This window comes from Scatophagus argus, chromosome 19, assembly GCF_020382885.2.
Source record: "Scatophagus argus isolate fScaArg1 chromosome 19, fScaArg1.pri, whole genome shotgun sequence".
Taxonomy (NCBI): domain Eukaryota; kingdom Metazoa; phylum Chordata; class Actinopteri; family Scatophagidae; genus Scatophagus; species Scatophagus argus.
The window spans coordinates 19,232,275-19,257,979 of NC_058511.1; the positions used below are offsets into that span (position 1 = coordinate 19,232,275).

The following is a 25,705-nucleotide window of genomic DNA, read 5'->3' on the forward strand; positions in this document are numbered from 1 at the left end:
CTTTTGTTTCACAGGCTGTTGGAGATGATGTGTTAAAAAGGCTTCAGACTCCCTTGAACTGTAAATATTCAGCTGAGTAGTAATGAAAAGGATGAATGTTAAATGCATCAAACGCTGTCAATGTGTGAAATACTTGATATGATGGAGAACACAGCCAGCTGGCAAATCAGGATTTTAAGCATGTTGACATAGATTCAAACTCTACGGCCTTAAGATGATGAAAGGACGTTTATTAATGTTTCAGATTTGTTTTTATCAAGCACGTTGGGTCAGTAGTTGCACAAAAAGCTCTGCTTCTAAAAACTCTGCAGTATCCAAATGTCCTTAAATCATCTGCACTGTTTGAATTATAAAGAAGATGTGCTTTACTTTTTTTTTTTATGTACAAATGAGTTTTATCATCATTATTTTCTCAAAGAGACATTATAATCTCCTGTTTGAATTGAAAACCTTTAAAATGTTGTGCACTTTGACAAAGATGGTGCCATGGGCGTTAAGATACACAAGCTCTTTAAAACAGCAGTAATTAATATATAAGTTCATAGAATTGCTACAGTCCATGAGGCAAGCATGGAGGCAGAGAAAGACGCTTATGTAACGAACTACCTCTGCTCTGCTATTTTCCTCCGAGTCGAAATCAGCCAGCTGAGTGAAAGAAGAGGATATTAAAACGCACTGTCTAATGTATTCATAAGATATTCAAATGCCGAACACGATTGCGCCTGGCTTCTGGATCAGTTAGCTTTACAGGAGAAGGTGTTCGGGGTCACTAACACATTTTCTAATATTTCAAAATGAATGCACAAATGCCTTCCCAAACAGTCTCTTTAAGACTGGCATAACAATTATACAATTTTCCGCCATGCTAAGCCCCACAAGTATGTTTAAAGTGTGCGAGTGGCTGACTGCTTCTGGTCTCCATGATATCAAGTCAGTCATTAACGGCTGTCACACAGTGCTGCCTTAGCGATCCGCAGAGGAGACAGAGGTGCAGGTTTTTCTTAGAATTAATGCTCAATTCTGGTCTTCATTCTCAGCCCTGAGAATGTCTCACTTTCCATTTTGAAAATCACCTTCTGGGAATGATCACCTTTCAGCAGGTTTCTGTGTCTGCTAATGCTGTACACTGATCTTGTGATCCCTGTAGAAACCAAGGGCCCTGGCTCCCTGTCACCCACGCTGGGGTGAGGGAGTGAAGTATGGGGCGGGGCCGAGCTGAGTCACTGCTGCTAAAGCCGCGGGCCAAAGGGGGGTAAATGGGGCAGATCTGGTGCGTCACACTCTGGAGGGAGAAGAAGCTGTGTGGGAAAGTAGCTCATCATGCTGCACACGGGCTCTGTGGCTTTGGCAATAACCATGTATCTCTGACAAGTATGTGGTTTTTGGAAATGAAGATTGCTTCCTCATTTTTTTTTTTTAATTAGTAGAACGGTTCAAAAAAATAAACTCAAATGCACATGTGTGACATTTCAGACTTTTATTTGAAGAAGTAAAAGGTCATCCTAGGAGGCAAAAAAGATTAAGAATAAATTAAAATTTATAGGAAGCAGTACAGATTAAAGCATAGATCTGCATTTGGACAGTATCACCAGCAGCACTGGGGTGAATCAACGTATTTGTTTACGCACTTCTTTAAAAAGAAAAAAAAACAGCATGTGAGCCCTTTCTTTTTCGATTTTTAAAAGAAAAGCAGAAAAATGTAAGGAACCCAAAGCATCTCACAACAAAGACAACAAAAGATATCTACACTTGGATGCATATGGATAAGGAATATCTCACTTAATTCAATCACTAATTTGGGTCCTCTGTCATATTTTAAAATATCAGTTACAGAGTTTAAATTACTTTAAATTTAAGACAATAATAAAGTCACAATTTAAGAATTATAATCGGTAAAATCTCTCTCTCTTAGTTCCCTGAGCCTAGAAACAGACCACTGGGCTAATATCAAATTAAGTATATCCATTCACCAAAGTCCATGATTTCCTAACAGTGTAAATATATATCCAGAAATAGTTTCTCTATGCACACGCAGGACAGAAAAAGGGATCTGCAGGGGATGAAAGCAAATGTCAGATTAAAGCAGTAAACACAGATAAGAAGCATCATTTAGTGCCCATAAAGCCAGACCAGATTTAGGATCGGGAAGAGAAAGGTCCATATTTCAAGAAAGCCATCTGCATGGGGGCAGAGAAAGCAGCCAAAATGGATGGAGTTAAGCTACGCTAACTGCTTGTTGTGACTCGGAGAGAGAAAGCTCAATCGTCCTTTTGACCGGCTGACTGTGTTAAGAATGGCTACATTGTTCCTGTGTTTTGGGTGGATTATGAGCGGACATGTCACAACAGCAGGTTTTTGACAAGGTCTTGGGTGTCCGCTGTCGTGAGCATTGCTGTCAGGAATGCCGATGAGCCCTAATGAGGTTTTAATCCAGTCGGAGTCATTAGTGGCAGGTCATCTTAAAACAATCTAGGGTCAGGCTGCGTTAAGACTACAGAGGTCCACTCCCACCGGGTCACTGAACATGGCACCGACACTTCAGCACTTCAGCAGCTTCTGCTAGTCCAGGAAAAAGGTTGTCTTTTGTTGGTCAGTATGAAAAATATAGGATATGTCCCCCGTCCTGTGCATGGCTGAGACAGTGCAGTTTGCAGATTTTCGAACTTAATAGATTGTTGAATAGTAGAGAAATATAACCATGTTTTTATTAATTGCTTATTAAAGATCAACTCAACTTGTATCATCACACTGCCATTTTCCTTGGTGTAGATTTTTGGATGTGGTGGAGTGTTTAATCAATGCAATCAATAATCAGTTAATCAGTGCCCCTCACCGCCCCCTTCCATTAGCTCCTGATGTGCCCTTGAGCAAGGCACTTAACTCCCAATTGCTCGCCGGGTGTCTGAAAATGGCAGCCCACTGCTCCTGTGTGTTTCACTGCATGTTGTGTGTTCAATCAGAGACAGGTTAAATGCAGAGAAGAATTTCAGTGTATGTAAAAATATACTGACAAATGAAGTCACTTTTTTTTTTGTCATTTACAAGCTTTTATTTCATTTAAAAACACTCCTCTGATCTGTGTAAGTCCCGGAAAACAGAAGTACGGCTTCTGACAAATGGCTTTTACATTGGAGTTCACGCCATTCCCAGGACAGCTTTTCAAACTTGCTAAGACATATTAATTAATATGTTTTGCCCCAAGAGCTGCACGAGTCATCAAGATTTCATGGTAAAAAGGATTTTTGGCCTGTTTTGAGTGCACATTTGCAGTTTTTTTTCCTTTTGAAAGCATCATCTCCTTGGGGTAAGGTTTAGTAGACCAAAAAGCCCTTTTTTTTTCCTCACTCGGGCCTTAAAAAGTGCTGTACAAATTATCCAGATAATGGTGACAACGTAAAGATTATTGAAGATGTACCAGCAGGAGGCACAGCTAGAGAAACAGAAGCAGTAGTAACACACAACTTAACTGAAATCTTTATGTTCATATCAAAATCCTAACTTGGAGTTTTCTTTCAGTTAAAAAGTATGCCTCTTCAAGAAAATCATTCTAGAAAAAAGGTTCATTTGCATTAGCAACAGGATCAACCACTCCAACTTCCCTTCCAGATATTATTTACAACCTAAGAAAATTACATTAAAGATGCACTAATTGATATTTTTATATTACTTATGGTTGAAATGATGTGATGTAAAAGGGATCAGTGGAAATGAGAAATTCTTCAGCATTTTAACATCTTTCAGCACACTGTGACCTCACCTTTTGGTTCAGTATCACTGTTCGCATGAACTACATCTCCAGTGAAAGCGGGCAGCTAATATCTTACTGTGTGCCTTCTGTCCAGCCACAAATAACAAAAAGTTAGACGCATTTGTGGTGATTACATGAAATGATAGAGCACATACTGAAACATCACATAGTATCAACGTAGGCTCAGACTTCATCCATACAAAGCTCTGTTAAATAAGTACCATCATTTCCCTTTTGGTATTGACAACTAAAAATATAACTGCATGTGTATGTGCACAGTTTAGCAGATCTAAATGTGGTAGCACTTAATCCAGGCAGCCAGACACTTTAAATGAGTCATGCAAAAAGCCAGGGATAAGTGGTGCGCATAAGACTGGTGTCAGAAGGTTACAGGTACACCCCTCTCCCTTTAAGAGGCTTTCTGAACAGTTCTATCACCAGGGAGAGCATAAGTGCCTGCTTGTTCCACTGGAAATGTTGGAATTAATTGAACTGAATTGTCATTAATAATCTGCATGTTGGAGTTTTCCACTGGCTGGGGTACCGCTGTCTTCTGCTGTTTGCACTATAATTGAAATTTCGATCATGTGGTGTAAACATTTAGAGGCGTCCCTGCGAATATTTGCCAGCTCGCAAGGGCCGCTGAGCGTCGGTGGAGCTGATTACTGCCTGGCTGTATGCAAGTGCGTGCAGAGAGGGTTTGCACTCCGCTTATCGACATGTTCTTGTCTAAACAGCTCCGTCCCAGGTCAGTGAGGTCACCAAGGAGAAGGTGCAGCAGCGCAGCATCCAGCTGTCCTGGCAGGAGCCGCACCAACCCAATGGTGTCATCACGGAATATGAAATAAAATACTACGAAAAAGTGAGTTTCTTCTCTTCTCTGTGTCCTTCTCTCTTTCTGAAACCCCTTCACCCCCCTCCATCTCTCACGTCACATTCATTTTTGCCAACTCTTCATTTTGTATTCTATCTGCACGTTGCTGTGAGTGGAATTCGCAAGATTGTGCAAGTACCTTCTTTGTCTCATAATTGCAATAATGAATGAGATGCTCATAAGATTTTAATCAGGCTGTAGTCCTTCACAGCCGCCCACACGCACATGTTAGCACACACACACAATCCGTGGCTGCCGCACAGCCAGAATTAGCAATCTGTTACTGTTATCTCCTTTCCCCTTCCACATAGATTATACCGCTGCTTCCCTGTGCTTCAAGTCTGAACACATCAGCTTTTTACAGCGAAGTTTAATGGAGCAAATTTAACCCAGCAAATCAAAGGAAGGGTAGCAGAGCTCTGATGCCAGCTCTGCTGGCCACAGCCTCTCGCAAACACGGACGAATCAGTCTCCTGTGTCACGTACTGTGGCTGTGGTCTGCCCAGCTGTAAAACTGGAAAATTGGAAACAACAACTACACCCCTAACAGACCCTGGCATTCCATTTGGGCTTTTGCCAAGCAAAACATTTACAGATCAACAGCAAAGTACACAGTACGTGTAGTCTGTGCATCTAAATAGATTCTTTGATGGAGAAGATTTTATGTGTTTGTGCGGTAATATAATCGTTTCAGTTCAAATTAGAGATGTTCTGTAATGTGCAGTTGGTATAGAACATAACTGTAGTCAAATAAAGGCTGTAGCTCAATAGTTTATATGATATGGTAACTAATCAGTTCCATTTGCTTCGGCTTTGACTTTTTTACAGTCAAAGTTACTGTCAGTGATAGGCAGCACTTTTAGCCAATATGTCAACCTAAAAGTCTGCCTAAAAAGTCAGATTTTGCCTTACGAAAAAAACTGCAACGCTCTTAATGTGAAACATCTGCGCAGGAAGTTCCACTGACGGCATTAAAGCAAAGCAAAGGAGAAACATGTAGAATTAAGCTCTGTAATTCAGAGCTTACTGATTGTTGTACTGATGGAACTGGTACTGTGGAAATGCATTTCATTTACCAAGACGTGTTGGGTGTGCAACAACAGCAAACTGAAACAGGAAAAGAGTTAGGGAGATGTGTTGATAAACTACAAAAATTATATTGCTAAAAAAAACTGGAAAAATGATAAATATAGGCCTGACTTAATAAGCTATACACTATTTTTGAACTCATGGTATATACTGAATATTAAAATGACTACTATATTTGAATGGTTTAATCTTAAATCTCGGATCTCGGATGAAACGTTGTTGAATCACATTCATTCAGTTTACAAAGGGCAGGTAATTACATCTTCTGAAGCATATCTGCAGAAAAGATGTTAAAGATAACAACACTTCAGTGGGACTCGGGTATAAGCCAGACTTTCACACAGCAGTTGGATGTGGGTTTTGTGGTGAAAATGTTGTTCCTTTGAATAAAAGCTAATTTATTCCCTGTACAGGATCAGAAGGACCGAATCTACTCCACTGTGAGGTCCAAGTCCACGTCAGCCACAGTGAACAACCTGAAGCCTAGCACGGCTTACGTGTTTCAGATCAGGGCCTTAACAGAGGCGGGATACGGCACCTACGGCCCCAGATTAGAGATAACCACCAAGGAAGAGGCCACAGGTAGGATTTATGTACAGGCTACCAATGCAAGAACACTTATTCAGTCACTAGTTGTGCATTATATGTTTTATGTGTAGTAGGGATCTAAAGGAATCCAAATGCATTTGAATTTGTATTTCATCAGTTTTTAATATATCTGTAGTGCAACGTAGGATAAAAGCAATGTCTCACATTTGTTATTGTTACCATATGATGAGATATTGAAATCTGACTCCTGGCAAGTTAGGGGCTGTCTCAAAAGTGCATGTAAAAAGTTTGGGTTTTGTCAATAATTTTTGTTTTCATATCTAAAATATTTTTAACTTTGTTTTCATATGGACCCATCTGCCACTTCATACACAGGTCTTATGCTAACTAACATGATACTGAATACCTGCTTCATCTTGACCTCCTCCTATCACATCTGCAACATCCAGTATTGAAAGATAATTTATGCAATATTGTTTAAAACTTCCTCCTTTCATTCCCACACACCATAAACAATCACACATTTCTATTTAAGCTCAGTTTAGGCTTTTTCTTTTTTTTGATTAATTATACACGTGCTTTTAAACACTATGTAAAAAGTCACTTGTAAAATGTAATTCTGATAAACGCGTAATTACGCATATGTAGTGAGACGTGGATGCATCTATAATAATGGATAAATTTAGAATATTGCATTGTGGAATTTGTGGAATATAATCTCAATCTGTGAAGAAGCAGTTCCCTTTAATTGAAATCTTTGCAGTTAGCATTAATTGAGGAGTCATGTATCAGTGCCATACAGTATCTCCTTATGCTTTCCTTTGACAGAGTTTCACCTGTTTGTGTGAAAAGCCCACAGAGAGCAGTAGTTTGTCTCCAGGTGCACCACTGTCGAGCAGAGGGAGACTTTGACCACAATAGTTGCCTATATTAGCACATCATTCTGGAACACAGGCTTTCAACTCCAAATGTATGCACAACCTGTTAATGTTTTCAGCTTCTGTAGTAATAGCCCAGGGAAATTATTTGCTTTCATGCAAAACAAACAGAAATTGCTTTGACTTTATGCTGACAACACGTCATGGGAAAAATCACTAAGCACAAGGACAAGCTACTGTTGCGTCATGAGGATAAACTCATTTAAATCTAATCAGTTACATTAGCTCTGCCCCGCGTGTCACAGTGTGTTATTTTGAGTTTCGGTGAGGGATGCTGCTGTGAGGTGCTTGTGTTGTTGCATCATAGGATATTGTAAATATGGATAGAGATCATGTGGTAATAGTTTCTCTCAACTGATTCACCTTTAACTTTCAGACTTCCTAAAAGACTTCCCTTATAATAAGAGAGCACGTGCCATCTTAAAGTTCACATGAACTGGCGAGTATCTAACTTCCGCATCGTAGCGTATCTAAGAGTGAAACGGGATAGGCGGGTTGAACCTAAGGTTGGCCAGAATCTGATTTTAACGTAGAAAAGTGAACACATCAAGCAAATATCACAACAGCTGGTTAGCTAATGAATCTTAGCTCTGTGCCGCTAAAAGTTAAAGATGGATGTCATGTTATTATTGATCGAAATTAGAGATAAGTATGTTGACAAGAATCTGGTGATACAGTACTTCTCAGGATTCAGGGTTCAGGGTTCTTTGTGATTACTCAGGCTATATCCTTAAACTATGAGCACGAACTGTTCTTAAAACCATAGTCATTATAAGTTTCTCTGTTGCAAAAAAAAGATACAATTTACATACAATATGTTAATTAGTGAGTACAAATCCTGCAGCTAATATTTTCTTTTATTGTATTTCAAGTGTAAAGCCCTCTTCCAATTTGTAAACCATCTAACCCTCTCACACAAACAACATCCAACGTTTCTGCATAAAAGGACACATTAATTACTCATACCACATGCAGAGTGCATCCTGTAACAAGGTTAGAAGTTTGCAGTCCAGTCAAAGTGTCCTTGACCAGCACAGTAAACCACAAGTCTCCTCTGTGACAGCCTGGAGAGGGAAACCTGCAGGTGTGTAATATGACAGTTGAATGCTCTAATTCCTCCCCAAACAGACAATTAGTGAGATATTAAAGCTTGATTGAGTAACAGCTGATCAAATGTCACTACATTTTCAACCCCCCTCCTCCTCAGTCAAGTCACAAAATATCAGTCTTTGACTTAAAGGGTGCAGATCCACTTGATTTAAAATGCATGAATTTCCCCCCTCATACGCCACTTGCTTTGACTCTATGCGGCAACCCATTCTTCAGAGCAATCGCCAGTTTGTCAACGCAAACAGTTTGAGTACTGTGAGCGCTCTGAATGGGAAGCAATCCAACCTGAATGTGTCTTTGTTTGAGATGAAGGGCAGCGCCGTCGCCGTCTGGGACTATTAAGCCCACTTTCTGAAACAGTAGAGCCGTGTATATAAGGACGGCTCAAAAATAGAAGCGTCCCTCCTCCACTCTCTCAGAGGGAAAGAGAGGAGGGGGGGTTATCAATCTCCACGCCTCTCATTGGGCTCAATTATGTCCTGCAGATTGTAGTCTTTGATGTGCTGAAGTTCACACTGAGCATTTCTATCTTTTGAATCTGTGTGTGTGTGTGTGTTTATGTGTGTGTCCATCTCATCAGCCGCGATTGTCTCCAGCGAGCAGAACCCCGTCATCATCATTGCGGTGGTGGCCGTGGCGGGGACCATCATCCTGGTGTTCATGGTGTTCGGCTTCATCATCGGGAGAAGGTACGCTCTCGCGGGCCCCATTGACTCTCCGCTCCTGTGAGTCTGCGCTTGTCAATTAGCCTTTCTGTCACTCACAGGCCTCCACGTTAGTGGAGTCGTCACAAGCACACACACGTGCACCCATCATCTCGTGGCATGCTGTGCTAATGGGTTGTGATGCATCATTTTTTTCCCCCCCAGCCCCAACAAAATTTTTAAGCTATTTTTGCAGAACCATTATGAGACAAGTACCGCAGAGCGAGCAAGCTTTGGCTCTGCATCCCCGTGTGTGAGATCCTGAGGGCAGGATGAAGTATGGCACGCTTTTTTCTTTTTTTTTTCCACCCTGCCCATTTTCATTATCACCATTCCCTCACAGACTTCATCTGTGTTCTCATCTGAATGCACGAATGGCATTTCATCAGAGCTTGCTTAATATGGTGGGGTTCATCAGAAGTAGCACTCCCTGGTGCAATTTTGATACATGTTGCATTTTTTTCTTTCTTGCGAAAAAAAAAAAAAATTCTCCCTTCTTCTTTGAGTTATAACTTAGTCAAACCACACATCCCACAGGTATCACTGTAAATTTTACTTTCCGGTGATAGCAGTATCTCCATTGTCAGTTGAGGATAATGATCCGTGTATCTGTGTGGGAGTCATATAAAAATGATGTACTTTTTAACTCTAGATCATCAACATAGTCAGTGCAAACAGGGAGCTAGCAGCTAATGATGACCATGCATAAACAGGTCCCATCAATTGCCTCTGAACCTCCATCCATCCATTTTCTATACTGCCTATCCGTCAGGGTCGCAGGGGAGCTGGAGCCTATCCCAGCTGACTACGGGCGAGAGGCGGGGTTCACCCTGGACTGGTCGCCAGTCAATCGCAGGGCCAACACACAAAGACAGATACTCACACACGCACACCTAGGGACAATGTAGAGTAGCCAATTAACCTAATGTGCATGTTTTTGGTATTGTGGGAGGAAGCCGGAGTACCCGGAGAAAACCCACGCAGGCACAGGGAGAACATGCAAACTCCACATAGAAGGGCCCAGACCGGGACCCTCTAAACTTCAGTTTTATTAATAAACAAATGTTAGAAGAAACATTACATGTCATGGTGCAGTTTTATCAAAAAATATATTATTATGTCATTATTATACTTAACCTGGTGATAAAACATGGGTTTAGGTGTAAATAACTGGTATCATTTCTCCTGTTTGTGTGATGCACACAGAACTGAAACACATATATCCCAATTGGAAACGGAGTGTAATGTGCAAGGAGATACTTTTTCACCAGTGTTGAAAAAGTTCCCATATCAGAGTTCTCTTACACTGGTACACTGAGTACCCCTCAGCTCTGAAACACAGGCGTCTCCTGGTAAATACTGATGATACAACATTGGAAATTTGATGTACATCCTTCATCCAAGCCTTCAAATTGAATGAATGGGACTTTTCGTTTTGGAGTAACAAAATCTAGTTGGACAGAAACACTGCCACACTTGCCTGTCCAAGTATTTTACATAACAGGCAAAATAATTATTCTGAAAACAAAAAATATATGGAGCGAACAAGCTAACTCAAGGTCCATTTGCACATGGCAAAATGCGGCATACCCAGGTCAGACGTATTGACGATACAGTTTGCCTGGAACTAAAGGCAGTGTGTATAGAATTCATGCAGTATGCAGTAGGAATCGTGGAGACACGCCGCACACAGGCGTTCATCTACAGCAAGTGCATGTCCATCACTTGTGGTTTATTTCACCCTCCCACATCATCCTTTTTTTTCCACTTTGTGGCCAGACCGGCTTTGTGCAGTAAATCACCTGCTTGAGGGAACCTTCAGCACGTTAATATTACAAATTAATATTACAAGACACATTGAGCAGTCCTTTACAGTGCATGTATTATGTGATATATTACATGATTAGATACTCGAGCTACTTTCCCAGACTATAGGCTGCTGGGTTCAAAGCTCCTGCTGCTCTGTTGGGTTTCTTAGAAGATTTGTCATGCACGGCATTAGTTGCCGCATTAAAATTCTTGTAATTTAGGGAGTTTATTTCCTCCGTACAATCAGTTGATTCTGTCACTCTCTTCCTCTCCCCCCGTGCAGGCACTGCGGGTACAGCAAAGCCGATCAGGAGGGAGACGAGGAGCTCTACTTCCAGTGTGAGTGCCCGCATTCATCAGCATAAGTGCACACATGTAGCACATATGTACATGTACATACACACACATGCAGATAAAGAGATCTCTATCACTGCATACTGAACAGGAAGGGTGTCGTAAAACCAATTAACACCCGCAGGCATGACGGGCAAAGCCCAGAACAATCAGACTAACATCTGCTGCTGATTGGCCAGAGTCTAGTCTGTGGAGATGAAGCTAGTAAGCTACAATTGCATGAAAGGGACAGCTGTCAGGGAGTAGAGGTTGACCCATGAGGTGGGAATGTTCTGTAAAATCCATAACTCAAATGAATTTAGAGAACGACAGACTTCCTAATGTCCATGGCTTGTTTCGGCATTTGACTGCTTCTAGACGCCTCCTATCAGTAAGAGTGTTTTTGTGTCTTTTTTTTTTATTTGTCCAACAATGATACACCACCCATAATGATGCCCCTGGAGATGCAGCTGCAGACAGATTTCCCAAGTGGAGCCGTAATGATCCGCGCTGTAGGCAAACTGCTGATTTGGAAACAAAGGGTCAGGGGGTGTCACAAAATGTTGGACTAAAGCAGAGGCAGAGCTGGTGAGCCCAGGTTGGCCACTGCTAAGTATTTGACAGATCCACCTCAGCAATTCACAGAAAAAAACCCAAAAAAACGGGGAAAACACAAACAAGGCCAGTGTCAGTCTTAATGGAAGGAGCCGCCATGCAATATCAAATGACAAAAAGCTGCCAAGGAGACACAAGCTAGATAGTGCACCAATCCAACATGGAGACCCAATTTGTCTGCCACGCAGCGGCGAGGAAGTTGTGATAAGACATCTCCTATCGGATCCACTGACATCTCGGATGGACGAAGCAATTATGGGAGCAAGTGGAGGGAAATCTCTGCTGCCAGCGTACCCCTCGGTGCAGCACAATGCATTTGTTGTGTTGACACTGTTGGATTGGCCACCATGCCTCTCCTCCATGCAGAGAATAAGTGTCTCCCCAGCTGGATGAGCTCGCAGCTCGGTTCTGTTGTTTGGCTTTATCGTTTATCCAGTGCATTATGGCTGTGCTATCTCATTAAATTTGAAGTTGACAGTTTATATTGTTATCATTGGAATTTAAAATGCATAGTGTAATTGCCCCCACGAGTGGACTGTTCACTTAATAGTGCATAATATTGTAATTTGCTGTTAATTTGAAGCACTGTGCAAAACGGTAACCCCGTGGTTTATCTGTGGCCTTTTTCTAACCTTGTTTGTTTTCCTTATTTTCTACAAACTGCTTCCACTCTCATTTCATGTATATTTATGAACTTTTCCCAGATCAGTGTTATTTGAAATTGCACGGTCTTTATTTTTCCCAAATGTCTTGCCCAAATCACCAGTCTAACAAAAGAATTAGTACTCCCATTTTCCTCACAAAATTTTAGTTTCACTGAGACCTGCTGCTTGATGACAAAAAATGTATTTGCCGCTTATTTTTCAAACAAAATAATTTGTACGTTATTTATTTATTTATTTGCAAATTCAAATGTATATTCTGGAAAACACGTGTTTTTTGGGGGGGGTGGTTTCAGCCCAAAGTTGTCCGTGAACAATTAATTATGACTGTGGACGAACTACCTCACCACCAACGATCATAATCTTAACCTTTGTGATTTAGTGGCACTATTAACACACATGTTGGGTCAGGGTCACGGGACGACAACCTGTATAACTGAGAAGCAAACCACAGAAAAATAAATCTGCTTTTGAGTGCAGTTAAATACAGTAGGAGCTCAGAATCCTTAATGCCAAAATACAAAGAGCACTGCATTTATGGCAAGAAAATATTTTACTTAGTGTGGTTTGAATTTAGGTCTTAGGTCATGATTGATTTCCAGGTCATGTTAATATGGTTTTCAGGTATATACTGTGTATTTTTAGCGTTCACCAGTTCTGATAGCAAAATTGATTGGTTTAAAATATTTCAAGGCTGTAAAGTGGAATCAAGATTTCATCATGAAGTGTTTTTAGAAGTGGTTAAATTTCACATGTAGGTTTTCAGCTGTTTGTAAAATTCAAATTCATTCTTTTGTTCCTAAAAAACCCCCCAAAAATCTCTACTTGCTGTCATATTTTTTTTTGAAATTCAAGTAAGCGTAATAAGTTAGAGAGCCAACATGAGACAGATATTCTTCAGTGAGGTGATCTCAGCTGCAGGGAGATGGAAGGTAACCGACAGCCTCACAAGAGCACCACGTGCAGGTTACTCAAATGTTTGTGAGGAATTTTTCCTGTGTGAAAACCCTTTTGACACTGGTGGCTGACTGTTCAGCAGCTCCGTCTGAATCACTGGACTTAGCAATCGTTTGCCTGTCAAGCGCCCACTGGTGCGCAGTGTGCATATTTAATCATAACAGTAATCCTCTTACCTTTCTACAGTTAAATTTCCAGGCACCAAGACCTACATTGACCCTGAAACGTACGAGGACCCGAACAGGGCTGTCCATCAATTTGCCAAGGAGCTAGATGCCTCCTGCATTAAAATTGAGCGGGTTATTGGAGCAGGTGAGCCCGTCTGCTGTCTCTTAGCTCTTCCTGTTTATTTACTCTGTGGTCTCATACATCACACTGACAGCTAAATATTTACACCTTGAATGGGGACACAGCTTTATGCAATGTATATTGATAGTGCAGTTGCAAAGAGGGGAAAAGTTCATTGCAATTAATGTGTGGATTGTGTCTGGTGGATGCAGTCGCAGTGATTCCCACAGCTGAGAAACTGCTGCCACATGGGTTTTACAGAGACGGTCAATGACAGTATCTGTGCGTCTCTAGCATGTCTTATTATAGGTCTTGGCTACACTCCCCTGAGTATAACAAGATGTTGCACTCCAATTTGCATTCCTCCACTGCACAGCTGCTTTGTCTCAAAATGCACTAATAAATTTGTCATTGTAAAGTTTTTTTTTATTTTTTTTTTTCACCCACCCCTCACTCATGAACGGTTTCGCCCCTCGCAGGAGAGTTCGGGGAGGTGTGCAGTGGTCGACTCAAGCTGCCTGGGAAGCGAGATGTGTCGGTCGCCATCAAAACGTTAAAAGTGGGCTACACAGAAAAGCAGAGAAGGGACTTCCTGTGCGAGGCCAGCATTATGGGACAGTTCGACCATCCGAACGTCGTTCATCTGGAGGGAGTCGTGACAAGAGGTAACATACACTGTGAATGCCATGAGACAGTTCCGATCAGCTTCATCACAGTATATTTAGTTGTAGTTAGAATGACATTATATGTGATGAAATTAGCCACACGCCCTGTTTAACATTTTCTCATTTAGACGCTGTAATAGAAGGAACAGATGGTAACTTTTAATTAAAAGCCAATGAAACACACAGCTAAAAAAAAAAACAAAAAAACTTGGAAGCAGTTTCGGCATTGTGAAGCATTATGTAAGCAAACAAATTCAGGTATCAATTAATCACCTCCTTTTTTTTTTGTCCATTTTTTTTTTCTCCAGGAAAGCCAGTGATGATTGTCATCGAGTACATGGAGAATGGCTCATTAGATGCTTTCCTCAGGGTGAGTATCACCTTCGAAGCTCAGGAGGCTCAGAGCAGCATCTTTTCCTTACTTTTCTTTGTGATGGCTGGAGAGTGTTCCAGTCTGCAGTGGGATCTGTGCATCATATAAATATCATAAATCTTGTGCAAGAGCTGCTGCAGTGCTGTGACCTATATTTCCCTCATGGTCAATGAAGATGGCTGACCTGCCTGTGTTTCTCTGTGCCGCGCAGAAACACGACGGTCAGTTCACAGTCATTCAGTTGGTGGGGATGCTGCGGGGCATAGCGGCAGGAATGAGATATCTCTCCGATATGGGATACGTCCATCGAGATCTGGCCGCACGAAACATCCTTGTCAACAGCAATCTCGTATGTAAAGTGTCTGACTTCGGCCTGTCAAGGGTGATAGACGACGATCCCGAGGCTGTCTACACAACAACTGTGAGTCAATTAAAGCTCTCTCTAGCCAGAGCCCTGTCTGAATACTCTAATCAAGTCACAGCTGCTGCATGAAAATAGAGCAGACGTATGGGTGGACACCCAAGTAGTGTGCACCTTTTTTATTACACGACAAAAGCTGTAGTTCACTACAACTTTCTGACCAGGCACCCTTTATGTAGGGTTTATAAGTTGTGCCTTATTTATGGCTAGCTAATCATTTACTAATTCTGTCTAGTCTGGTGTAAACCATCAACAATAATAACTTTTTAGTTGCCAGCGTGGGAAATTTCTTCAATAGAGTCTGCAAAGGAAAATAATGCTTTATTTATTACAAATACAACATTTGGTTCCTACTAATTCATAACCAGTTAATTAATAAAATAAAGAGCTGAATTTGCTATTCATGTGCTGCTGTGACATTGAGAATTTCCTCACTGTGGGACTAATAAAGGTTTATCTTATCTTAATAAAATACATTGAACTTTCAAGTTATAAAATATTATAAATTAAAATGTTACACATTATAAACCCAACCGGTCAAGGCAGATGGCCGCCCATCTTGAGCTGGGTTCTGCTCCGAGGTTTCTGTCTTCTAAAAGGCAGTTTGTCCTCGCCACTGTCGCCAAGTGCTTGCTCAAGGGGGAATGTTGGGCTCTCTGTATTACAATTTAATTAAAGAGTTTGGTCTAGACCTGCTCTAATTGGAAAGTGTCATGAGATAACTTTTGTTGTGAATTGGCGCTATATAAATAAACTGAATTGAATTGAATTTCAGTATTTCAGTGTAATGCTATTAGTACTAACTCCATAAAGGGTGCCTTATTGGACAGTGTTGCCAGTGTTTTTCCTTAAGTTTGCAATTAAGTAATTACCTTTGTGCTTTTCACTGTGTGTAATTGTAAAACTAACTGTTGTCCAATTGATGTTTTAGGGGAAGATGCAGGATATAATGAATTTGATCTTTACTCCAGCCACTGACCTGCATTTTACTGAACAGGGTGGCAAAATACCCGTCCGATGGACTGCACCAGAAGCCATACAGTATCGTAAATTCACATCTGCAAGTGACGTGTGGAGTTATGGAATTGTCATGTGGGAGGTCATGTCCTATGGCGAACGGCCTTACTGGGATATGTCCAATCAAGACGTGAGTTACTATCTAATATGAAGTCATGAAGTTACTAGCACAATACGTTTGTGATTCTGTTGAAGCACTGCATTTAAGGTCGTTAAAAGTAGTAGTAAAAAGACAGTATTCATATTTCAGTTTAAAGATTAAATGTATGATTTCATACATGTGCAGATTCTGATTCTTGACTTTGGCAGTGATGGTGGAACCTCTGTGCAACATACAATGAATGTTTGGCTAACATCAGAGCTATGGTTAGGGCTAAGATAAAGATAGTCACTTTGCTATTTTCAGTCTTGACACTTATTTTCACCAAAACCCTACAGTACGCAATGACACAAATCTCCCAGTCCAGTCACATTCAGTGTTATTGTTGGATCAAAAAGTCAACTGACAGAAAATTAATTGCCTATAAATTTAATAATTGTGTTGAAGTCAATTCTTTAGCAAAAATGTCATACCTTCAATGATACAAACTTGTGGAATGTTTTTATATCATTGCAAATTGACTGTCTTTTGTATCTTTGGATTTGGGCTGTTTGGCAAAACAGCTACAGTAAAAAGGCAAAGGAATCTGAAGGCACTCACTTAGGTTCTGAGAATTTTTAATTGGTTGTCAGGAAATTTTATTTATTTCATGACATTTTTGTGCTGAATTCCTCAACCATAAATCATTTATTGTGCAAAAATTGATATTTGTAACTAGAATCAGAGGCATGAATTATAAGGATTTTATATGGATCCTCTGACTCCAGACTCCTCTCACTGTCCCTTAAAAAATAATCTCACTAAAACATTTGAAATCACTGACTGTGGTTCTTCTTTGAGCAGCTCGGCAGGGACAGAAACATTGGACTTCTTTTATTCAAGAAGTGCCGTTTGAATGCATTTGATGGGGAAACAGTCCTGAAATGGGACGTGCATCAACATGAACTCCTGAGAACATAGATTTGCCGGTGGTCTTAATAGAAATAACAGGAATGGGAAGCACTTGTCATGCAGAATACTTCTGATTCAAATGTCTTTAAACGTTTATAATGACTTATGGTAATGTGAACCTTTGTGAGCAACAGTGTTGAACCAATTACACAGCAAGCAGTTCATGCATATTTTGCTGTTTGCATTGCACTTGTTTTGTTTAGGACAGAGAAGTCAAAGACGCAAAGGCGTAGATATACTCTGAATGTAAAGGGGTACTTCACCCGTTTTTACACACCAAGATTAATTTAATCATAATTATGGGTGTAACGAATCACAAAACGCACTCCACAGATCATATCATTTTGTGTCATGGAGCAGATTATTTTTTTGGATTGTCAAAAAGGAGAAAAGGGTTAGGGCTAAATTAATATAAAAAAATTAGTCAATCAATCAATGTCCTGCTCACAGCACTATCTGATTGGTTATACATCTTGAGTAATGGCCTATCACCACTGATGAGTACTGTGCTTGACAAGCAAAGACAGAGTAGAGTGGAGCTGTGTCTCATAGGAAAGGCAGCAGATATTTTCCAAGCTGTCAAAATGTCACAATCTCACAAACTACTTTCTCAGAAGAAAAGTCGTCGGGCCATCTTAGCTTGGACTCAGAGACTACACAGGAAGCCTACATTATAAACTGTGGAGGTGTGCATTTTGAAAAACATGGACATTTACCAGTCAGGGAGGGTCTAATGGAAAGATGATATTGGTTGCATTATGGGAATAGCTGGCCCATGCTTGTGTCTTAAAATCAGATTAAATTGGTCTCTGCTACTTTGATTTTGACCACATTTCTTTAATTCTATCAAAAGCAGTTCTTTAATTATCCCTGTTACAGGTGGTAAAATCAAATGGGTCAAATGGGTAAACATGATTCATAATCTTCTTTACCATCAAGTCAAGCAGATTTAATGCAACAGTCACTGGGAATTTAAGTCCAACACAAGATATATGAAGTCAGTCTTCACATCAGTCGGGCTCTAGAATGCAGTAACTATGCAGCCCATCTTCCCTACATTCTTCCATATATATATTTTTTGTAACAGCTACTACTACTGACAATACCCAGTTTTCCTCCTCAAAGAATGCATTTATCCACATTTCTTTATACAAATGTCTCAGACCGCTATAATGGTGTGCCATCCTCTGAGGACTGTTCCCTGCATTCCTGCGAACTCCCACTGAGGGAGTCCAGCTGTGCCAGACTACTTGGGGCTGTGCCTTATTGCCAGACACTTGATACGTTTTGATTGACAGCAGAAGTTAGCTCTGTCTTTACAATCCTATATAGTGTCTGGTGTTCAGCACCCACAGCATTAGGCCTAAACTTGATTGAGATTCTTCAGTGCTTCGAAGCGAAGGCCTGCTGATTGATCAGTCGGATGTTTAAAATGCTAAACAAGAAAGCTGGGCATTAAAGTGGCCGATGTGATGTTTTGATGCTCTGCTACTTGACAGACATCAATGTCAGAAATTTTTGCACTTTGTCAAGATGTCAGCAAACATGCTCTGGGGGTGGAGGAAGAACATTATTTGCATTTCCTCCCAACAATTTCAGCGTTTTGACACCTTTTCCCTCAATGACTCATTCTTGTCTGAGCAGTCCTGACAGGAATAACTGATGAATGTATGGAGAAATGTACACAGCTGCTTTATTCTAACAATAAATGAAGGGAGCTAGGAGCTCAAATCAAAGTACCCGCTGCACCTCCTGTTCTTACGGCACTGACTTTTAATGAACTCTGTGCTAAACTGCTTACACGATGAGTAACAATGAATTAGGCTAAAGGCTCTGCAGAGAGATTTTTTATTTATCAGGATCAAATATAAGTTGTTTAGACAAGAGTAGGAATTTTACCCCAGGGAGACAACTTAGTCTACACTCTGGCATATAAAATACTAAATCTCTACAATGTAACCAGAAGATTTACCCTGTAGTGCCTTAAAGATTTTTAGTAAAATCTTGCAATCACTTCTAAAGCTTGCAGGCAGCCAGTAAAGTGAGACAAGAATTGGTGTAATATGAGTCGACCTCCTGAAGTGCTGGTTGAAAGCAGCATGTACCACTACCCGAAGTCACTGAAAAGTGAAGCCAATACAGAAATGTCTTAAAACTACGTTCTTTCTAATAAACCATAAAAGTGTGGCTAACCTGTGACTGACAAATATAGCTTAATAAGATCCAATTAGGATTTCCTCTGCAGCTCCACCATCTCTGCAACATATGGGCGCTTCTGTTTTCACAAAAAAAAAAGCAAGATGGCAACAGCCAAAATGGCAAACTGGGAGCTTTAAAATGTTAGTCCTCAAACTAATGGGTGACATCACAGTGAATTGTCCACTATTAATTATACAGTCCTTGGGCTATTATCACATATAAATTATTATTCACACTTGTGTGTTTGGGTGCCTTCTGGGTGACAGTTGTTGCAGATTTAAAAAAAAAAAGAATACAAAGGTAAAAAATAAAACTGACAAGTTTTAATTAATTAAATTAATTAATTAAAAATGACTTAAACAATTATACACCATATGGAGAGGCTGGTTTGACACGTAAACACACAAACCAATTATAGTAGTAGGATAACATTTTGCTCAACAATCCAAGAAGAAGAACCTGCATCAACTTAAAGTCCACAATTCAGATGTATTATCTAAACACAATACAACAATTTTTACAGACTTAGTTGTACATGTGAAGCTTGTCATTGCTGTTCAAAGCTCATCAGTGTAGATGCTTTTCGTTGTTCTCCTTTGAGTCCTCGTGTTTCATTGTAACAAAACTGGCACATAATAATTAAATCTGGTTAGGCCTTTATTCCCTAGCACACAACATCTGCTGTAAGTAAACAACAAATGACTGTGCTCTGACACTTCTGTTTATGAAACTTGTTGATTATAGGAAATATGCAAAAAGAGCAGCAAATTATTCACTTTGTCAGAAAGGCTTAGGGTGATACTAAAGGTTGATTCTAAAGGTTTAGGGTCAGGGTTACATCAATACTAAGAGGTGATAGCAGAGGGTAAAGATTATATTTAATACTTACAGTAATGACTCCATCCGCTCTGCATTCTCCAGGTCATAAAGGCCATAGAGGAGGGCTACCGTCTTCCAGCCCCAATGGACTGCCCACCAGGCCTGCATCAGCTAATGCTGGACTGCTGGCAGAAAGACAGAGCCGAACGTCCCAAATTTGATCAGATAGTTGGCATCCTTGATAAAATGATCCGCAACCCTAACACTTTGAAAACCCCAGTGGGAACATGTACAAGGTAAGGAAATAAAAACCCTGAATTAATCCTTTTAAAATGTAACTTCATATAATAAAGAATTGTAACTTTTATTTTAGCGCATTAGCGGTTGTTCCAAAGTGTCCAGTGGATGATTTAGCCTCTGTAGTTCACAGATGAAAGATAAATCCCAGGGGGATCAATACCCCAAAGCAGCTTCCATGGCTTTATGGTCAATAGCATGGCTTTTAAATCAATCTCTATAATGAGTTCCTGGTACTTTCAAGTGCAGTGGGAGCTCCAGCACTCACTCTTACGTTTGCAGTGAGAACATACTTTCCCAGGGTGAGATTGAGACTCAGAGGTTACAGTTGGTTAAAAAGCACTTCATTACATGGAGGTTGTGTGAGGTGAATGTATTCAGATTAAAAAGATATTGACAAAAATATTTTTCAACAGCTGAAAGCTGACATGGTGCATCTGTTTGTGAATTTCTTATTGACTGAATCATCCAATCAGGCAGTTTTTTCATGTCTCGCAATTTACTGCACCGCTGGATGCCTTTGGTTGTCGTTTCGTCTAGTCTCCTGCTTGATTGTGTTTTTCAGTGGAACATTTCCTTTTCACATAAGACATAAACATCTTCCTGTGCTCATCCCGCAGACCAATTAGTCCACTGTTAGATCAGAGCACACCAGACTTCACCGCTTTCTGCTCAGTGGGAGAGTGGCTAGAAGCCATCAAGATGGAGCGATACAGAGACAACTTCACAGCAGCTGGCTACAGTTCCCTGGAATCTGTGGCCAGGATGTCAATTGAGTAAGTATATGAGCAAAAGTATCAGCAGGAAACATTAATACCATCCACACTGAGGCTCTGATCTTACCTACACTTCACTTCCTTGTATCTAAACATGATTAGGCAAATCTATTTTGTTGTATTTTACATTCATGTGGAGTTCTGGTATTCTGCTAACCCATGAGGTTTACAGTTTTCACAAACTTAGCAGAAATTTCTAGAGTGACCTTTTTGACCTTACCAAACTGCAGAGAGAATCAGACCTTTCTGGACAGGTTTATATTACAGGCAGGCCTTTCATTTCCTCCCTGATCTGTGAGTGTACTTTATTATTAGATTTGAGCGATTACCTAATATAGAGTATCACCTGAGTAAAATGTGTCAATATCAGTAGTACTCTTTTATAAAAAGCTTATTCTGTAATAATACTTTCCTTACTGTTGTGATCAGAAACACTGATCTGAAGGACAATTCTGTAAATAAATAAATAAAACAACTGATCAACTCATATCAATTTTAAGCTGACATTAACTTGAAATTAACTTGTGGTTAGCATTGCCCAGTTCAGGTTTAGAACCACACACTTTGTTTGTATGCCCCGCCCATTTAGTGTATGAATACGGATACAGATAATTTAGTTGGCTGAGCAGAGGATAGAGGATAAGATACCCTCAGTTAAACTTTCTACGCAGATATTTCTCATTAAACAACTTTCATGGCATAAATTCTTCTGCATCCTGGTTTAATTTTAATATAAACATGGAAAGTTTTGTTTACTGTACTGGTACAAAAATGGAACTGATTTGTGAGAACATTGCTTGTGACAAAGAAAAATGACACGACATTGTTGTTGTACTAGACTACTTTGGTTATTGGGGAAGATGCTAGTACACATATTAAGCTGTAAAAATGTTCCAGCAGATATACTGATGTTGGAATTTTTGTGAGGTATTTTATTTTTCTTGTGACAAAGACATTATTTTATGGTTTAACATTAACATTTATTGTCTACATCACCGCACTGCAACAGTCACTGGGAATTTAAGTCCAACATGAGATATATGAAGTCGGTCTTTACATCAGTCGGGCTCTACAATTCAGTAACTATGCAGCCTGTCTTCCTCCTTATATAATTTTTGTATTATTTTATTTTTACTCCCTTTATTTGGAAATTCACAACTTAAGTTACAACTGAGCTGTGGCTTGATCGGAAACGTGTCCAGATTGGCTTCCAGTTTGAGCTTCAGTCTTGAAACCTCTGACCTGGTCAGTGGCTCGCGTAGTCCGGGTAGAATTGGACTGTCAGACTTTCGAACACCTGAGTGAGTCAACACCTGCAAGTGCAGTTAAATGTGAGTTACTGAGTACTTGTGCCGGTTCAGCTTTATAAATGATCTAAAATCTCAAAGCATAAAGCAACTTTGATGTCCTGTGGTCGGCTGGGACACCCATTTTCACTTTTTCCACAATTCTCGTAAAGTGCGTCCCCAGCTTAAGCGTCATGGACTTTTGTGAACTCTTTGCCGTTTACTGCATTCTCACTGACTGAATATGAGCAAAAGCCCAGACTGTAAATGCCCTTGAGTTGTGACTCAGACCTTCCAATGACCATCTGATGTCAACATCTCTCTCCACATCTCTATAACATGCTTCACATAAAACCTTTCCAAACACGCTTGCCAAAGAAAGAACTAAACTTCAGATCATACTTTTTTTTTGCTACATCATCCTTGTTAAACTGTAAAATGTATTATTGAGATTCATAAACAAAGGCTGCTGTGTTGCCTTTTTGTTTCCCTCTCTCACAATAATGAAAAAGCCGAGGCTGTAAATCTCTCTTGTTTTGCCCCTTACTGTGGTTGGGCACATTGATTGATGTGCTGTCCTGTCTTCCAGGGACGTGATGAGCTTGGGGATCACACTGGTGGGCCATCAGAAAAAGATCATGAGCAGCATACAGACTATGAGAGCCCAGATGCTGCATCTCCATGGCACGGGTGTCCAGGTGTGAGGGACAGCGACGGGCTGCCGTCGGACAGGGCGAAAAACAAAAACAGAACTTACCTGGAACAGTGCCTGGGTCGTAACCAGGATAATGGTCGAAGCAAACGGACATCTGTTATGTCTGACTCTTCCGGCTGCGTCTGGAGTGAAATCATTCCTTTGTTCCTCAGTGAAGGATTGTGGTTCGCCTCTTCAAAGGGCACTGAAGAGAGGAAAAGGGCAAAAAAAAAACAGCAACAACAACAAAAAAAAAAGAAACTACCTGGATGCGATGACTTCCTTTTTTTTGGTCTGCTTTTGTTTTATTTGTTTTGTTTTGTTTTTTTAGAAGCGCTTATGAACTCAACCACATATCAAATGGCGCATAGGAAACAAACATAACTTAATGATTTAAGTACACACCTTGACTATGGATTTCCTTTAAAAAGAACAAAACAACTTGTCTTCTTGCTGTGGTTTCCCTTGTTCCTTTTTCTGATTTGTTAATTTGCTTTCTGTCTGCCTCAGTGAGATGTTTTTTTCTCTCCTCTATTTGGACTTGACAACAGGGTAAACTTTTTTTTTTTTTTTTAATCCAATCACGGAGGGAACCTTTTCGGTGTGCATTCAAAGGTACTTTTTTGTGCTGACACATGCTGGACTGTTTGAACTGTTTGCAGTGTTTTCTTTCATGTGCTGTTGAAGTGAAAGTGGTATCCTGGACTGGGTATTTGATATGGTTTCATTCTCTTGAATTTTTTTTTTTTTTTATTGAGGATTTTTTTTTTTTTTCCGATGAGTGCAACACTGAGGAGATGCAGGAGGCGAATACTTCTTCGAATCACCTGACTTTTATATCAGAGTAGCAATATCCTTTGTCTTGTGTTCACTACAGGAAACTTGGTTATTTAGTAGAATGTTGCAGCGCTGTTGAAAGATTGTATTGAATTTGAGGCCACCGCAAATTGTTTTGCCATCATTTCGCCTAAAATATTGCACATGTTGTCTGTTTTGGTGTTTCGTTCAGCAGCACATACAATTTTTAAGGGTGGATCTATGAAAGGTGTAGACGTAATACTGCCTTAAAACGTGTTAGATTAAGTATTGCCACTATTTTAGGCACTTCAATGGCAATGCTTTATGCGGTTCATTTAAAGTGTGGACAAGCTCCCTGATCTTTTTGTTTTCCCTCGTCGCGTGATGTCTTTTTATCTGGAACTTGAGCTTGTGAAATCGAGTGCACGGACACAGTTCAGTGCCAAGAGTGTCAGCGAAGAAGAGATGGACTAAACAGAGCAATAATTACCAGGTAGAAATGGTCCTCACCTGAGATTTTTAAGGTGCTAGGTTTTATCGCATGTGTGTGCTGTGCTGAGATAAACCCTTTGGTAAGATTCAGTCGCCACTTTAAGGGAAGAGAATGTACTTCTTTGACCTAAAAGTGGTTCTGAAAAGTGCTTGGAAAACTGCCGTGACAAGTCATCAAATGAAATCATCATGTCACATAATATTTCGCTCAATTCGGCACAGAAATGCCGAACTGAGCGGCTGCAGAGATGAAAGAGGGCACCATTTGGAACACTACAAAGGTGCCAATTAGTCATGCTGACATCATCTTCTGACGACGGCCAGAAATGTTAAAAAAAAAAAAGAAACGTCAGGGTTTGGGTCTGAAAATGCAGGAGCAAGCGATGGCCGCAGATTATGATCCCATCATCCCAGCTCCGCAGGCAGCCTTGCAGCTCCCTTGTTTATTCATGCGTCTCTGCCGTTCATCCTTCCTTCATAGACATAGATGTGACGGAACATGCATTAAAGTTTCTCGTAAGATTGCTCCTCTTTTCTTCCATACGGCTTTGCATGAAGGACAGAGATGAGAGGGCTTTGTCGAAGATGTGCTAAAAGCCAGTCAGCTTATTCGGTGCCATCTGTCTCCACCTTAAATGCAAGAAAAAAGAGAGAGAGTTTCCATGTTGAGTATGTTATAGTGCAGTATTGTTTGATAAGAAAATGCAGTTTTTCAGATGAGTGGTGTTCGCAGAAGGAAACCATTATAACTTCCTCCAACTGCTGCTGTAACCTGAGAGATTAATCTTTTTTCAAAGCAGTCATTTCTTTCAACATTTTTCATCTCAGATGCTTAGAAAAAAAAAAAGCATCAGAAATCAACCTTGAGCTCCCTAACAAGCAGTCAATCCATCAGTAGCTTTCTTTCTTCTCTTCATTGTGTCTGCGTCCACATTAAGCCGGCTGCATTCGGGAATACGCCTTTTTTCTCTCTGTCCAGACTAAGTGGCGTGGAGCCTTTCGAGAACAGTGCTGAGAATCAAATCTGAAAGGAAAACAAGGAAGATGTAGGCCTATTATTGAGTGTGTCACTTCTAAAGAGGTAGTCCTAAAGCTCATGTGGACAGCAGACTTGCACAGTTGCAACAGACTGTGTTCACAT

The 25,705-nt window shown here is 40.4% G+C and overlaps 1 protein-coding gene across 5 annotated transcripts in view; it reads left to right on the top strand.

Annotated features, from left to right (window-relative positions):
* Positions 1-25,465, top strand: part of epha7 (eph receptor A7) — a 77,680-nt gene extending 52,215 nt beyond the window's left edge. The window contains exons 6-17 of one of the 5 annotated variants that reach the window (XM_046372310.1): positions 4,486-4,610; positions 6,125-6,293; positions 8,889-8,997; positions 11,105-11,160; positions 13,587-13,700; positions 14,156-14,341; positions 14,650-14,711; positions 14,926-15,135; positions 16,067-16,282; positions 20,324-20,517; positions 21,139-21,294; positions 23,170-25,465. In XM_046372310.1, the coding sequence (XP_046228266.1) occupies positions 4,486-4,610; positions 6,125-6,293; positions 8,889-8,997; positions 11,105-11,160; positions 13,587-13,700; positions 14,156-14,341; positions 14,650-14,711; positions 14,926-15,135; positions 16,067-16,282; positions 20,324-20,517; positions 21,139-21,294; positions 23,170-23,284 (1,712 nt within the window). In that variant the 3' untranslated portion in view covers positions 23,285-25,465. Of the gene's footprint in view, positions 1-4,485; positions 4,611-6,124; positions 6,294-8,888; positions 8,998-11,104; positions 11,161-13,574; positions 13,701-14,155; positions 14,342-14,649; positions 14,712-14,925; positions 15,136-16,066; positions 16,283-20,323; positions 20,518-21,138; positions 21,299-23,169 lie in introns of those variants that run through there. The other 4 variants (XM_046372309.1, XM_046372313.1, XM_046372312.1 and 1 more) reach the window with 4 other exon arrangements.
* Positions 25,466-25,705: the final 240 nt, after the last annotated feature.